Below are 15,147 nucleotides of genomic sequence, written 5' to 3' on the forward strand. Positions count from 1 at the left end.
GACAACTGAGGAAGTTTAAGCTAGTTACTAGGTCATTATGAAGTTTCTGGGATGGGATGATGACCCTGGTTATTTGGAGGACGCCTGTCATCTGTGGAGGCTGGAGTCTCCAGGGCAGGGTGTCATGGCCAGGGCAACGTGTTTTCAAATGACTCGGGGCAGAGGGGGGAAGTGTGTGTGGGGTGGGTGTTTTCAGAGGTGGGGAGAGGAAGGCAGGGGGAAGAGGGAAAGAACTGGAAAAAATATTTTTGGTAGTGCTGCTCTGAAGGCCACGACTGCTGAAGGAAATTTCGTGCTAAAGGAAACTGTGAACAAGAATCGCGTGTATTCCTTGAGAAAAAGAAATTCTCTTCCCGAGTCTATCGTAAGTTATCAAACTGGGAAGCTGGCCAGCCCACTGGTGCAGTAAGTACTTTTTTGGTTTACTTTTCATCTAAAACTTAGTACAAGGAATGAGAGACCAAAATGCCTTGTAATCCAGCAGTTACTGGCAGGCAAGCTCATCCATTTAGAAAATCACGCTAAGAATGACACGATACTACAATATGGATGAACTCTGATAACGCCAAGTGAAGGAAGCCAGTCACAAAAAGACCACATCCCGCGTGAGTCCATTTCCATGACACGTTTGGAACAGGCATACTGTAAAGACAGGAAACAGACTGGTGGTTGTCTAGGGCTGAGGAGATGGGGGGACATGGGAAGTGACTGCTAACGGGTACGGGGTTTCTTTGGGGGGTAATAAAAATATGGTGGTAACAGCCCAACTCTGTGACTGGGCTAGGAATGACTGAACTGCACATTTTAAATGGGTGCATTATAAGGTATATGAATATATCTCAGTAAAGCTGTTATAAAAAAACCAAAAGAATAACACGGGAGCAAACTCCCCGAACCCACCCTGCCCACCCTCCCCTCCCCTGAGCTGCTGGTACTCACTTTGAAGCCTTCACGGAATCATCTGCCCAGCCTCCTTGCCGGCGGGGTGGTTTGGGAGGGGGAGCCTACAAGGAAAAAGAAGCCAGAATAACACCCTCACTCAACATGTGCATTCAAGCAGGCAGTGGCTGAGGTTAAGGTCACCTACACCAATATCTAACCTATCAAACCTTTCAGATAAAAACACAGTAACCCTTCCATTTACTACGAAAATCTGGATGCTTTCATACCCTGCCGGTGGGTATAGATTGGCAAGGTCTGGAGGATAATTTGGCAAAGTCTACTGAAAGCCTCAAAAATAAACACTCAGAGTTTCTGAGCCAGTGATTCCAATCCAAGGAATTTACCCCAAGGAAACAATCAGAGAGAAACACAGTGCTATTGTTGAAACAAGTACATCACAGAATATACATGTGAAAATACTATGCAATAATAAAAATTATGTTCAAAAAGAATACTTAAGGATATGAGAAGGCTCACTCTACATGAACTTTTAAAAACACGTAAAACTGTAGGTATATGCTACTGACTTTGTGAGAAGAGTATTAATACCTAATATCTAGTGTTAATTAGCTCTAACTCCACAGGTGAAAGGCACTCCAATGACAGAATTATAGGAAATTTTTATTTTTCTTCTGTGTACCATGAGGCATTTTCTAAATTTCTAAATAATCGGCTTGTACTACTTTTATAAAGTTATAAAATAAAGCTGTAAGAGGCTTGCTTAAAAGACATAAACTAAGATGGTGGTTTAGAGGAACAAATATAAAAGATACATGGAAGAAGGGTGGAACTAAGAAGGGTGGAAATGGGAGGGAGGGGGGCACAGGAGGTGTGGGTTGGGATGGGAGTAATAGAAAACTGTACTTGAAAAATAATTAAATAAATTTTTTTAAAAAAATTAAGATGGTGGGTTAAAAATCTACTCAGATTATTTGGGCAGGAAGCAGTCACCTACAACAAACACTTTCAGAAACCCAAGTGCAGGGATTATCATCTGGCAAATCTCAACTGAAAACCCCAAAGGAACACCAAGCAATCCACTCGACCACTCAAGGTGGGTAAAACAGCAAAGAACACTTCCTATTTTGAATTACTAGCATTTACCTAGTTTTCTAAAACACCTCCTTTTCTGCCCCAAGAACTTCCCATCATCACACCTGCTGTTCTCGGTCTTAGGAGACACTCAGGGAAATGGACTGAAACAGAGGCTGGCCAGCTTTTTCTATGGCGGAGCCACAGTTCCTGTTGCAGCTCCTCGACTCTTGATATCACAGGGCCATACACAGCCCCAGATAATAAGTAAGCAAATGGGCATAACTGTGTTCCAATGAAACTTTACAGACACAAGCAGCGGGCCAAATCTGGCAAGAAGGATGTGGTCACCCAACCCCTGGGCTACACGGTGTCACTGCCACATCCTTTAAATCTGTCGCTTGAGGCCCAACATAACTGTTTAAGGAAGCACTCCATCGACATGCCCAAATGCCTTCATCCTCCTGATATTTGGGTTCTGCACCACCCCTCTAGCAGCACCCCAGCGGCACCCCAGCCTGCCCGGGATGCGCTCCGTAGATGCTGGGCCTTTCTGCAGGGCAAGGCAGAACCTGCCGGAAACGGCTGACTGAGAAGCAGCTGGTCCTGGAGTGCCTGCACCCCACTTAGCTCCTGGGAATGTGAGTAGTCCTTTACGGAACACAAACTTGACCTTTTTATGCTAGAGGCAGGTAATAGAGCTACCTGGGTGCTCTGTACCTCTCAACTGGAAACGACAAAAATGTAGAAGTGGAAAAGAAGCTATTGCTTGTCTCTCTCGGGGGAGAAATGAATCTTTGGATGTACCAAGAGATCCCTACCATGGCTTCCCAGGCCACACGCCCCTTCTGGTATACCCGCCATACTCCATACTTGTCATCTCTAGGCTGGAAGGGGACGCCTTATATGCCACCGCCGTTCTCCCCCAGACACAGCTAACCAAACCAGTGTGGGGGGTGGGTGGGGGGCAGCAGCCTGACCCAGTGGGAACCAACCGAATCCTCGGTTCCCGGAATCTGGAATTGAAGCTCAGCGGCCCGGCTGTCGACAGCATTGAGACTGGAACCACAAGGACCAGGTGGAATCGGAACCACCAAAACCACCACCAGCCAAAGTTGTGCACAAGCACAGACCAAGAACCTTATCTAGTTGAGCTCTTACCGTTGGTAAGGCACTGTGTGAGGGAGACTTAAGTTGCTAAGGAGAACCGAACTGAACCACAGCAGGGCCCTCAAGGATGTCTTTAAACCACACGATCTTAAACCATCCATGTGCTTTTGAAGGTAACATCTATATTTCTTTATCGAACAAGAGAACCATCTTGTGACCACATGAACACCTAAATCTGAAGGTCTCAAACTTGTAACCACATTTTGTTTGGCCACATAGTGGTTTTGTTTGTTTTTATTTTAAAATGTAAGCTACCATTGAAAAGTTGGGGGAGAAAAACACTCTGTTAAGTCTGGCCCCAGGAAGCCATGGCTTCCTGGCTTGGGAGGGTAAGTGAAATCCCTTCCACACAGAGAGAATGCAAATACACATTTTCCTCTCTTATTCTTCCCATTATGAGATGGTGCCAGCTGCTAATTAGGACCACAGCATCAAAATGCAGATGAGAAGCCCTGACCAGTGTGGTTCAGTTGGTTGGGCATCATCCCGCAAAGTGAAAGGTCACCAGCTTGACGCTTGGTCAGGGCACATGCCTGGGTTGTGGGTTCGGTCCCTGGCTGGGGCACGTGCAAGAGGCAACTGATCAATGTTTCTCTCTCACATTGATGTTTCTCTCCCTCTTTTTCTCCCTCCCTTTCCCTCTCTGTAAAAATAAATAAAACCTTTAAAAATAATGTAGACCAAAAGGGGCGCTATAATGAATCTAACAGAAAGTAACCTCACAGGGTGAACTCATCACACATTCCCACCTGGGCACGTCACAAAATGCCAGGAGTAATCCTCTTTTCCAGACAATTCAAGGCTCACCACCCTCCAGAGAGCACAGAATCTTCTTAACTGTTTTGTACCTGGTTCTCTCGCCTTCATGTAATCTTCCCTAAATTCCCTCCTTACTTCTAAATGTATAAAAGAAACTGCAAAGCTGTTCTCTGAACATGAGATCTTGCCTCCAGGCAATTTTTCATCAGGTTGGCTCAAATAAATTCTAAAAATTCTCCACAGGTTTGGACACTCTTACATTGACAAACACAGAAAGATCACCACATAAAAGTCACTCCTCCAAATCCAACAGAATTGGACAACTAGTTCCAAAAGCAAAGGATTTTAGTTTATTTTTTTACAGTAAGAATTGTGACCAAAGAATTCACAATTTGGCCTACGCTGTAAAACTGCAGGCTACTTTTCATTGCGAGGAAACGGCTTGCCCAACACGGGGCAGGTCACCGCTGTCCCTCTGGCTGCCTGGTGGGGGTCTCGGCCCACCTCAGGAGAGAACGCAGGGGCAGGCAGAGTCCGAAGGGCAGGCGGAGCCTGATGCCCACAAGTCAGGCCTTGTGTAGCCAGTGGTGGGAAAGGTCTTTCCTGACCGGGAATCCTCGTGTTCATGACCGAGTACTCTGAGTCCAAGGACAGAAATCTCTTTCAGATGAGGCAGACTTAATTAACCACTGTTACCGAGTTATAAAGGCTTTCCCCAGGAGTTCAACTTTTCCGCTTTGTGAGGGGTGGGACACAGTCATACGTGCACCAGGTGTGTTGGAAAAAGCAGGATTCCACCCCTGGCCTCAAATGTTGCTGAAGTTCAGCGAGGCTGAGGTGAGGCAGAATTCAGGGTGCGTCAGATCTGCCTGAAAGCCATGTGGCTGGACACCAGGCTTCATCTGAAACTTAAGAGGCCACCGTGGAGGCAGGAGGTAGGTATGAGGGATGGAGGTACTGACAGCCCTTCCACAGAGAGGCTGCTTTCGGGGTCCAAAGGTGAAACTGAGAACTCCCTTGGCCATGGGGAGGTTCCACCGAATCCTGCAGTTTTCTTGTCACTGTTGGTTTGTGCTGGGCCACTTTCTCCCGAGGCATCACTAAAACAGCGTGCACCGACAGTGTGAATGAACTTGTAATACACAACTGAAGGCTGAACAGACTTGTCCCAACGTGGGGAGCGCTGAGGGCAAGAAAAGGTCAAAGCAGCTCTATGGGGAAAGGGGGGCTCGCCCTGGATTGGGGAGTTAAGCAGAGATAGGAAAGCATTCCAGAAGCAATGAGAGGTGTCAGACGGCCTATAGCAAGTGCTGTTCAGTGGTCATCACAGTGGACTGGTCCCTGGGAAAACTCTTTGCGGGTACCACGAGCTCCTCAGCATCCCTCGCTTTACAATGCAGGCCCGTAAGTGGAAGCTGATGTAACTTGATCATAATGCAGTAGTTGGAAATTAGGTGCAAATGATCTGTTTAAAATGTAAGTGGATGAATGGCTTTTAGCAGTGTAATGTAAGAGGCCTGGTGGGTTCTTCCGCATGGACAGTTCAGCCCCTGAATGCGTGGCTGCTTTCCCTCAATGATGAAATCTATTTACCGAGTTAGCTGTGTTTCAAGGATCGCCCCTCAGTGCTCTCCCCAAGCTGATCTGAAAGACAAGCCACATTCCTAGGCCAGGCTGCTCCTTGTGGGGGAGGAAGTGCTGTGCTTCCCCTCCCCAAGTGGTAACAGATTAGATGCGGGGCACTTGGGGGGGGGGGGCAGACTGATGCCCTCTCCGCAAATGTCACAGCCCAGTGGCCACATGCAGTGGTGAGATTTACAGATCTTCCCATCAGGGGCAGAGTTCTCTGTGTTCTGAGTTATCTGCATAATGGCTTGGGGATTTCAAAGAAAGGGAATTTACTCTTGCTTCATACTTGAAAATCTTTAGGCAGGCGCTTTCCTCATGAAGTGCACCAATTTCAGAATCCTCCTTGACTAAGCACTTGGGAAGCCATTACCAGTCTGTCTGAGTTATGACTTTGCTGCCCTGTGTCAGGGAGGAAGAGAAAAGAGAAAACCTGGATGTGAGAGAGAATTCAAATGATCTTAAAGCCAGAAAGAGGAGAAGGCCTGCCCCTAGAATTCAAAAGTCCCGGTGTATTCTTTAAATTGCTCTGCTTATGAAATTCAGAGGCCCAACCCCAAGACATCTGCCGGGAAAGCAATTTCCAATTTTGGCAGATTTACAGCCAGGTAACATTACCCAAACTTGTTTTTAAAAGACAGAGAGTCTTAAAATGTGTGACACCAGGAGGGACAGAAATAGGCACGGTGATGGCAGCCCTAGGCAGTACATCCTGCGTGTTCTCTCTCGAAGGCGGGAGTCACGTCCCCGAGTGTGGGAAATGAGCACAGTCTGCTGGGTCTGCGGCCTGATGGACAGAAGGGGGCAGGACCCCGCATAGCTCCTGAAGGGAAGCAAAAATGTGCTCTCTCCAAAAATAAACAGGGGCAGGGATGACTGCAAGTAAAGAGTGGGAAGCACGTGACTGGTGGTTGCGGTCCTGAAATACCAGCTCTCTACAGAAAGGACCCTGCAATAGGCAGAGGGCGGGAAATTCAGGAAACGGCCTCTTTATATGGTCTCATCCGAATGGGCCAGGATTCAACTAACTGGAATTACCAAGTCAGAGGGAGCCTTGAGGGCCAGACCAGTTTCTGATCTTTATATGGTTCCCCCAGATTCTTAAGATGCCAAAATAGAAAAGATGCTGCAGTGCCAAAAAAGGAGCCTTTTGAGTTTCGAAACTGCTCACACCCTTGCACAAGCCCTAGAGAGACCCCACAATAGGAATCAGCCCCACATTCAAACCACAACGTGTTTGAAAACACTGGCCCAAACACACGTAGCAATTTCCAGCAGAAAAGACACTTGGTCAAGCAGGATCCACTTCGAACTTCACACCTACTGATCTTCCAGCTCCAAGGAGCAAAACAGCTCCCATGTTTGAGCCCTGATTCCCAGCTAAAAACAAACTTCCCTTCCTTTCTCCAGCAACCTGAAAGAAGATGCAAGAAAGCTGTCCTCACATGCTTGATGAGAGAGGAGACTTGCACTTGATATACGTGCACGCCCAGGGACAGGCTTTTACTCCTCAAATCTGTCAGCCACGCACAGCTCCATCTCTGCCAGTCGCTTCTTCCCGTCTCAGCCCTGGGTCTGACAACTACTTCATTACAGACCTGAGCTTCCCCTCATGGATTTAAGATCATGGGAGGTAATGGACCATCTAAGAACCCCTGCGCATAAGCATAGCTCTTTCAAGCTGACATGGATGTATCGAAACGAAAACTCTATTTTAAGTATGAGAAAGAAACCTGATCAACAGTAGATGCTAAAGCCATTAGTAAAAGACTGATCGATGGGGACCTGGACATGCTCACAGTGACAAAAAAAGAAAAGATCACCCTGTACGTTCCATGGCAGTTGCACAGGGGAAAACGCCCCTCAGAGCTCCCTAGCACCACGCTGGCTCAGTGACGACACCCAGCAGTGAGGACAGTGGGGCCTGATGCGCGGCCACTGGCAGCACGCAGCACGGCCCAGGGAACACTCCTGCCACAAACGCTCAACCAGAAATTTAGTCAAGCCTTCCGATCTGACTTCCAGCTGACAGGAAATCAGTTCAACAAGAGGAGGAAGAAACCACCAGACAAGTCCAGCGGGGGGGGGGGGGGACCTCTGTAGCACAACTGGCCCACACGCTTCAGAAAGTCCATACCATTAAAAAGGTGTGTGGGAGTGGGGTAGGGGACTATTCTAAATTAAAAGAGATGAGAGAACTTAAGGAAGGAGTTCTTGAGTGGATCCTGGTTTGAAAGAAATAGCTATAAAAGGCATTTTGGGAACTGGGGAAAATGAATTACAGATTGGGTAATAGATAATATTGAGGAATTGTTAGTATTACTAGGTGTGGAAAAACAAATGTCTAGGAAAATGCTCCTGTCTCTAAGGGACATACAAGTTGATGAAGCATTTAAGTGACATGTCATAATGTCTGCTTTGAAGCAATGTGAAAAAAACTATGCGGAAAATACAAATGCACATTTTTAAATATTTTATAAAGTATCATTTAAGCAAATATGGCAAAATGTTGATAACGGTATCTTTTGGTGATATATTCAGAAAGATAGGAGACCAGAAAGTAACTTGGTCTAATGCTCCTCTCATTAGTCAGGCAAGCAGAGGGAGGGGTTAAGGGCAAAGTCTGGATTAAAAATCGATGCTCAGACTTCCGCCAAGATGGAGGCATAGGTGGAAATACTGTGCCTTCTCCCACAACCAAGTTTGGATACAACAAAGTTTTGGAGAACTAAGACATACCCAGAGACCAGAAAACCGAATTATACGGAAGTCCGACAATTACGAACCGTTAAACGGGGACAGTAAGAGAGGCAGAGCCAGCAGGGTCGGGAAGGACAGACCTAGGAGCGCAGGCAGCCCGGACCTAGTCGGGGTGCGGGGCAGACTGACCAAGGTCGCACATTCGCGCACAGTGAGACGGACCACGCAGGCCCCAGGGGGCGAACCCAGTGGTGGAGGGCTAACAGCGGTGGCACACTCGCGTGCAGTGGAGCGGGGCGCGTGGCCCTGGTGACAGTGGTGGCTGCGGTGCTGGTGGGTGGGGGTCGCGGCTGCGGGCGCCGGAGGGAAGCCATTGTCCCTCTTTGACCCCGCCCCCACATACAACGTCACAACCCAGTGACTGAGTCGCCCTGCTCTGGTGAAAACCTAGGGCTCCGTTCCTGCTACTTAACAGGCACGAACAGCCCAAAAGATGGTGCAAGAACTCAAAGTCCCAGAGCCAATAACTCTAAGCGACCAACAGATTGCCAGCCTCTCAGAAGCCCAATTCAAAACACTATTTATCAGGATGCTCACAGAATTGGTAGAGTACAGTCACAAATTAGAGGAACTTAGTCACAAATTAGAGGAACATATGAAGGCTAAACTAATTGAAATGAAGGGAGATGTCCAGGAAACCAATAGCGATGGAAAGGAAAATGGGACTCAAATCAAGGGAGTGGACCAGAAGGAAGAACAAAACATCCAACCAGAAAATAGTAAAGAAACAAGAATTCAAAAAAATGAGGAGAGGCTTAGGAACCTCCAGGACATCTTTAAACGTTCCAACATCCGGATTATAGGGGTACCAGAAGGGGGAAAGAAACAGCCACGAGTGGAAAATGTATTTGAACAAATAATAAAGGAGAACTTCCCCAGTCTGGCAAAGGAAATAGACTTCCAGGAAATCCAGGAAGCTCAGAGAGTGCCAAAGAAGTTGGACCCAAGAAGGAACACACCAAGGCACATCATAATTACATTAGCCAAGACTAAAATGAAGGAGAGAATCCTAGAAGCAGCAAGGGATAAGGGGACAGTCACCTACAAAGGAGTACCCATCAGACTGTCAGCGGATTTCTCAAAAGAGACCTTACAGGCAAGAAGGGGCTGGAAAGAAGTATTCCAAGTCATGAAATCCAAAGACCTACAGCCAAGATTGCTTTATCCAGCAAAACTTTCATTTAGAATGGAAGGACATATAAAGCGCTTCTCAGATAAGGTCAAGTTTAAGGAGTTCATCATCACCAAGCCCTTATTATATGAAATGCTAAAGGGACTTATATAAGAAAGAGATGATGAAAAATATCAACAGTGAAAGGACAGCAAACACACAGTTATTAACAACCACACCTAAAACAAAAGCAAACCAAGAGGACAGCTAGATCAGGAGTGGAACCATAGAAATGAAGAACACATGGAGGGTTAGAAACAGGGGGGTGGGAGGAGGAGAAGGGGGGAGAAGGCACAGAAAATAGCATAGATGGTAGGTAGAAAATAGATGGGGGGGCCGAGAATAGTGGGGGAAATATAGAATCTAAAGAACTTGAGACACGTGGTTATAAACTAAGGGGGGAGAATGGTGGGGGAGGGAGTGTGCGGGTGGAGGGGAATGAAGGGGGAAATAGAACAACTGTAATGGTATAATCAATAAACTATATTTAAAAAAATAAAAAAATAAAAAATAAATAAAAAATAAAAACCGATGCTCAAAATGAACTAGGACAGCTCGGGCACCGTGCCAAACTGTCGGGCTGCATGCGGCAGACATCTTTGTACCTGGAAAGCAGCTGTGACTTCACTGTGTGTGGTAAGATACTCTCCCGATACCAACAGCACCGTAACTTTAAAGAGTAAGTGAGCAAACTGGGAAGGGAGAAGTGAGTTTGCAGAAAGAAGTAAAGGGAGAAAGCTCTTGTTTTAAAGACGAGGGTGGCGGGCGGGGAAGAGGTCAAGGGAGGGGGAAAGGAGGGACAGGCCTGGGTTAGAACTACCACTTTCCAGCTGTGCAGCCTTCGGCTGCTCACGTCTCTACTGTGTCTTCTCTTCCTCCTGTGTGGAATGACAGTGGTCATGAGTCCCTGACAGGTCTGTAGCTAGAGACAACCCGCATGGGACCCTCATGTAATAAATGATGAAAACAGGGGCATCTACAGTATGCATCAGAAATAACAATAGTAGTAAAATAAAAGCTTTGAAGGGAAAAAGTCATTAATGTTTAGGGTTGAGACAATGGGGAGGTTTTGTTAGGAAAACACTGCAGGGCCTTTTATTTGAGACTGCCCTGTACAAGTTTCATTCCAGGGATCCACCTCTTACCTATTCCAGCTTCCCTGGAGAGAAATGCTTCAAAGTGGCCGGAACCAGGGAGAGGAAACCGCGGTTCTGCCACTCACTGAGAAATCAATGTGATGCTCAGGACAATACAGTGTCTGGCAACTACTCTGGTGATGTCATGATCCCCAGATATTCCCACGGACCCTATAATAAAAACACCCATTCCCGTATCTCAATACACAGTTGTCGAACTGCCCACTTCAAATGACTCACGGGACAGGGCTGCCAGCAGTTCGTTGAAGAGGCTGTTCCAAAGAGAACACATTTCTGCCCCAAAAACCATTCTTAAAATTCATCCTGGCTTTTCCTCCCTTGGATGGCAACCACTTAACCTTAATTACACTCTATTGGGTCGTCCTAAATCAGCTCTCCCCTCTTCTTGGGTCCATACCTCTCAGACACTTAGAAAAAAAAAAGCCCTGTTCCCCTATACATTTTGCAGTGCAGCCAAAATAAACATTCCTTTCAACTTTCATCATTAATCAAAACCTGTATGTTTTTGTCATTCTCAGAACTCCTTTCCGTTTGTGAAAACCCATCCAGCGTGTGTGCACAACGGTGAGAGTGTAAATGCCCAGCGCTCCAAGAAGTAAGCCCTCCTGGCACCTGTGACTTTGTGTGAGCAGTCTAAACTTGCTACCTCAACCAAATCCAGACTGGAGCAACTTGGAGCAGGTGGGGAGCAGGGGAGCAAGCTGTCACCCCGATGCTTTAAGAAATCGGATCTCTCACAAGACTCCTTGAGAGTGATGATGGAAAAGAAGCTGCAGGGAGTTTGAAAGCAGTATTAAAGCGTGCACTGGTGGCCCCCATCCGATGAGACCCAGAGAGGAAGGCCCGCCTGACTCCATTCCCCACCCTGTTCACTGCAGTGAGACCACAAACACTACAGGGCTCTCACTGCAGTCCTTTTTTTTATCCTTACTGAGGACATTTTTGTTCACTGCTTTTAGAGAGAGGAGAAGGGAGAAAGAGAGAAATACATGCGAGAGAGAAACATCAATTGGTTGCCTTCTTGCACACACCTCGAGCGGGAATCCAACCCACAACCCACAACCTTTTGGTGATGCGATGACACTCCCACAATCTGAGCCACACCGACCAAGGCCGCGGTCCTTCTTCACGCTGCCTCTGTTGTATGAACAAGAGGAGATACTCTAGGCACATACTTCAGGATCATGGCTGGCAAATTAGCACACACTTCACTCCACCCCACGGATAGTATTTTGAGTGACCCCAGTGAGCCTCAAAATTGTCTTAACTGCTAAAACTGTGTTTCTGCCCTGGCTGATGTGGCTCAGTGGACTGGGCACTGGACTGCAAACTAAAAAGTTGCTGGTTCAATTCCCAGTCAGGGCACATGCCTGGGTTGCAGGCCAGGTACCCTAGGCGCGTGTGAAAGGCAACTAATGGGTGAATCTCTTGCACGTTGCTGTTTCTCTCCCCCTCTTTCTCCCTTCCTTCCCCTGTCTCTAAAAGTAAATAAACAAAACTTTAAAAAAAAATGACAACAGACAACACAACAGCTGTCTGATATAAATTAATCAAAGCAATTTTTTTTAAATCCTGTGTTTCCAGTATTTCTAGATTTCATGAACTATGAGTATTTCAATAAATTTTGTTTGTGGGGAGTCAGATGTGGTTGGTAGTAAAGTTAAGTTTTCAATTTTGATAAGAATTTTTTAAAAAACCATCATTTCCTCTCATCATCATTTCATTAAAGAAGAGACTTCTTGCCCTGGCTGGTGTAGCTCAGTATATTGAGCATGGGCCTGCAAACCAGACAATCGGAGTTCGATTCCCAGTCAGGGCACATGCCTGGGTTGCAGGCCAAGTTCCCAGCAGGGGACACACCAGAGGCAACCATACATTGATATTTCTCTCCCTCTCTCCTTCCCTTCCCCTCTAAACATAGATAAATTAAAATCTTTAAAAAAAAAAAAAAAAGAAGAAGAGACTTCTTCAGTCTAACCAAATTAGGAAGGACATAAACCAGGATAAAGAATGATCCTTTAGGCAGCGCCGGCCCCTCCCCTTGGAGACTATTGCTACCCACTCCAAGGTGACCAAGTATGACCGATAGGCGGTGACCAAAAATGCCACTATGCTGGAGGAGATGCAACAGGACTCGGTGGAATGTGCTACTCAGATGCTGGAGACACGTAACAGAGTGAAGGACATGGCGGCCCATATTAGGACGGGGCCAGCACTGCGTGGTGGGAGAAACTTCAGGAATCACGTGACCATGCACCAAACACTTCCTCTACTTCTACCTGGGCCAAGCAGCCGTCCTTCTGTTCAACTCTGGTTAAAAGCATGGGCAGTGCCACACACCCCATGACCCACCCAAATGCAAGGGCTGCCGCCCACTTTTCAAATGCCAGAGACTGAACCTTCAGCCTTGCCTGAAGGAACACCTTGATCTTGAACCTTTATTGTGTTGTTTTGTACAGGGCATTCTCTGTACTCATTTGTGGGGGTTACAAAACAATTAGAAAAAAAATGTCTTTTAAATTGAATACATTCAGTTAATGAAAAATGTGCTACATTGTTCTTGGCTTTTCATGTCGGTAAAAACTTCACCATAGACTGGTGTTAGAAGACACTATGCTCTCTTTTTCAGTTTAGAGTCCAAGCCCAAGGTTGATTTTTCAAACTCTCTCCCTACTCTCTCCCTAAGAAAGGCGGAAGGACACTCTATTACTCCCAGGTGTCAACAGTCTGACATGAAGGGCATGAAGGGAACAGCCACCTAACCGGTGAACTTCCTCCTCAGTTGAGGCCCTACAGGGACTCCCTGCCCTTGCAGAGGACACTGCCAACCTCGCTGACGCTAGAGGCCCTTCCAGGCTGTAAGTGCTCAGCACAGTATCTAACGGATAAGCACTTAATCCTGTGCCGGCACCCCAGGTCTCGGGGCCTCTCACACACCCACGCGTCTAAGCATCAATGCCAAGTGCACTGCTGGGGTCAGCACAACTCTCTTCTCAACAGATAATGTACCTGAAGGCCTCTGTCCATTATCCCCCGAGAAGACCGACACAGTGTGTTTTCGCAGTGCCACTTGGGAAAGAAAACCAGTGTATTTTGAAAACAATCCGAAAGCGACAGGCAGGTTCTGGATCCAGCAATGGAGGAGCGGTTTGCATTCAACCAACCTCCACACTAATAACAACCATAAACTCCGTACCAAACAGATAAAACAACTACTCGAAGGTCCTGGAGGGCAAACAAAAGCAGGCAGAAACAGGAAGGAATTTGATTCTCGAAAGAAAAGAACTGCACTGGGTAGGAATCCATTTTTAAACGGGTTTTCCTCTTGAGGACAATCTCCAGTCCAGGCAGCAATTGGGCAGCTAGAACTCAAGCAGAAAGCTGCAGTTTTATTGGTTTGAGCACAAATTTGGGAGTTGCCAGAGTCACTAGGAATAGAGAGGGAGCAATCCTAGAAGGGAGGGAGCTCCGAATCTCCATGTAACCGCCCCCCCCAAATCCTTTAGTTAACACCTGAACTGCACATACACAGAGGAGACGCCAAGAAACCCAGTGAAAAGTAACTACTGAAGGGCAAAAAAAGAAAAAATAATAAACAGAGATGAGATTTCAGCTGCTGCTCACTGCAAGGGAAACATGACTGGAGTCTGAGTTTACCAAGTCAGAAACGCTCGGTGCGCACCTGCTTTCCCACTGACATCCCATAAGAGGCACACCTCAGGGGTAAAGGCCATGTTCTGGGGCTGTCAGATTTGCTCTGGGACTAAGGGCAAACCAAAAGAGGCCTGACCTACAAAATCTAAACCCAACTGTTCATGTATTCAATGTAATCTACACAATTAAACTGCATACCCCTAAAATAAAAAATGCACCTGCCTTTTGACCCAGCAATCCCACTTCTGGGAATATATACAAAGGAACCCAAAACACTAATTAGAAAGAACATAAGTACCTCTTTGTTCATTGCAGCGTTATTTACAATCACCAAGATATGGAAGCAGCCCAAGTGCCCACCAATAGACGAGTGGATAAAACGACTATGGGACATTTACACAATGGAATTCTACCTAGCCACAAAAAAGAAGAAAATTTGACTTCTGGCCAAGATGGAGGCGTAGGTAGACACACTATGCCTCCTCGCACAACCAAAAGAAGACTGTCAGCAGATTTCTCAAAAGAGACCTTACAGGCAAGAAGGAGCTGGAAAGAAGTATTCCAAGTCATGAAATCCAAAGACCTACATCCAAGATTGCTCTATCCAGCAAAGCTTTCATTTAGAATAGAAGGGCAGATAAAGTGCTTCTCAGATAAGGTCAAGTTCAAGGAGTTCATCATCACCAAGCCCTTATTATATGAAATATTAAAGGAATTTATCTAAGAAAAAGAAGATAAAAAATACAAACAGTAAAATGACAGCAAACTCACAAGCATTAACAACCACACCTAAAACAAAAACAAACTAAGCAAACAACTAGAAAAGGAACAGAACCACAGAAATGGAGATCACATGGAGGGTTAGGAATGGGAGGG

At 46.4% G+C, this 15,147-nt stretch overlaps 1 protein-coding gene and 1 pseudogene across 2 annotated transcripts in view; one reads left to right on the top strand and one right to left on the bottom strand.

Annotated features, from left to right (window-relative positions):
- The window catches only part of IFT43 (intraflagellar transport 43), a 78,781-nt gene that overhangs the window by 45,285 nt on the left and 18,349 nt on the right, over positions 1–15,147 (bottom strand). For both annotated transcript variants that reach the window (XM_037031524.1, XM_037031525.1), the window contains one exon: positions 940–1,004. In XM_037031524.1, the coding sequence (XP_036887419.1) occupies positions 940–1,004 (65 nt within the window). The remainder of the gene's footprint in view (positions 1–939; positions 1,005–15,147) is intronic.
- On the top strand, positions 4,782–12,935 carry LOC118976679 (dynein light chain 1, cytoplasmic-like; annotated as a pseudogene).

This window comes from Sturnira hondurensis, unplaced genomic scaffold (genome assembly GCF_014824575.4).
Source record: "Sturnira hondurensis isolate 20B ecotype Veracruz unplaced genomic scaffold, ASM1482457v3 Scaffold0021143, whole genome shotgun sequence".
In the NCBI taxonomy this organism is placed as follows: Eukaryota; Metazoa; Chordata; class Mammalia; order Chiroptera; family Phyllostomidae; genus Sturnira; species Sturnira hondurensis.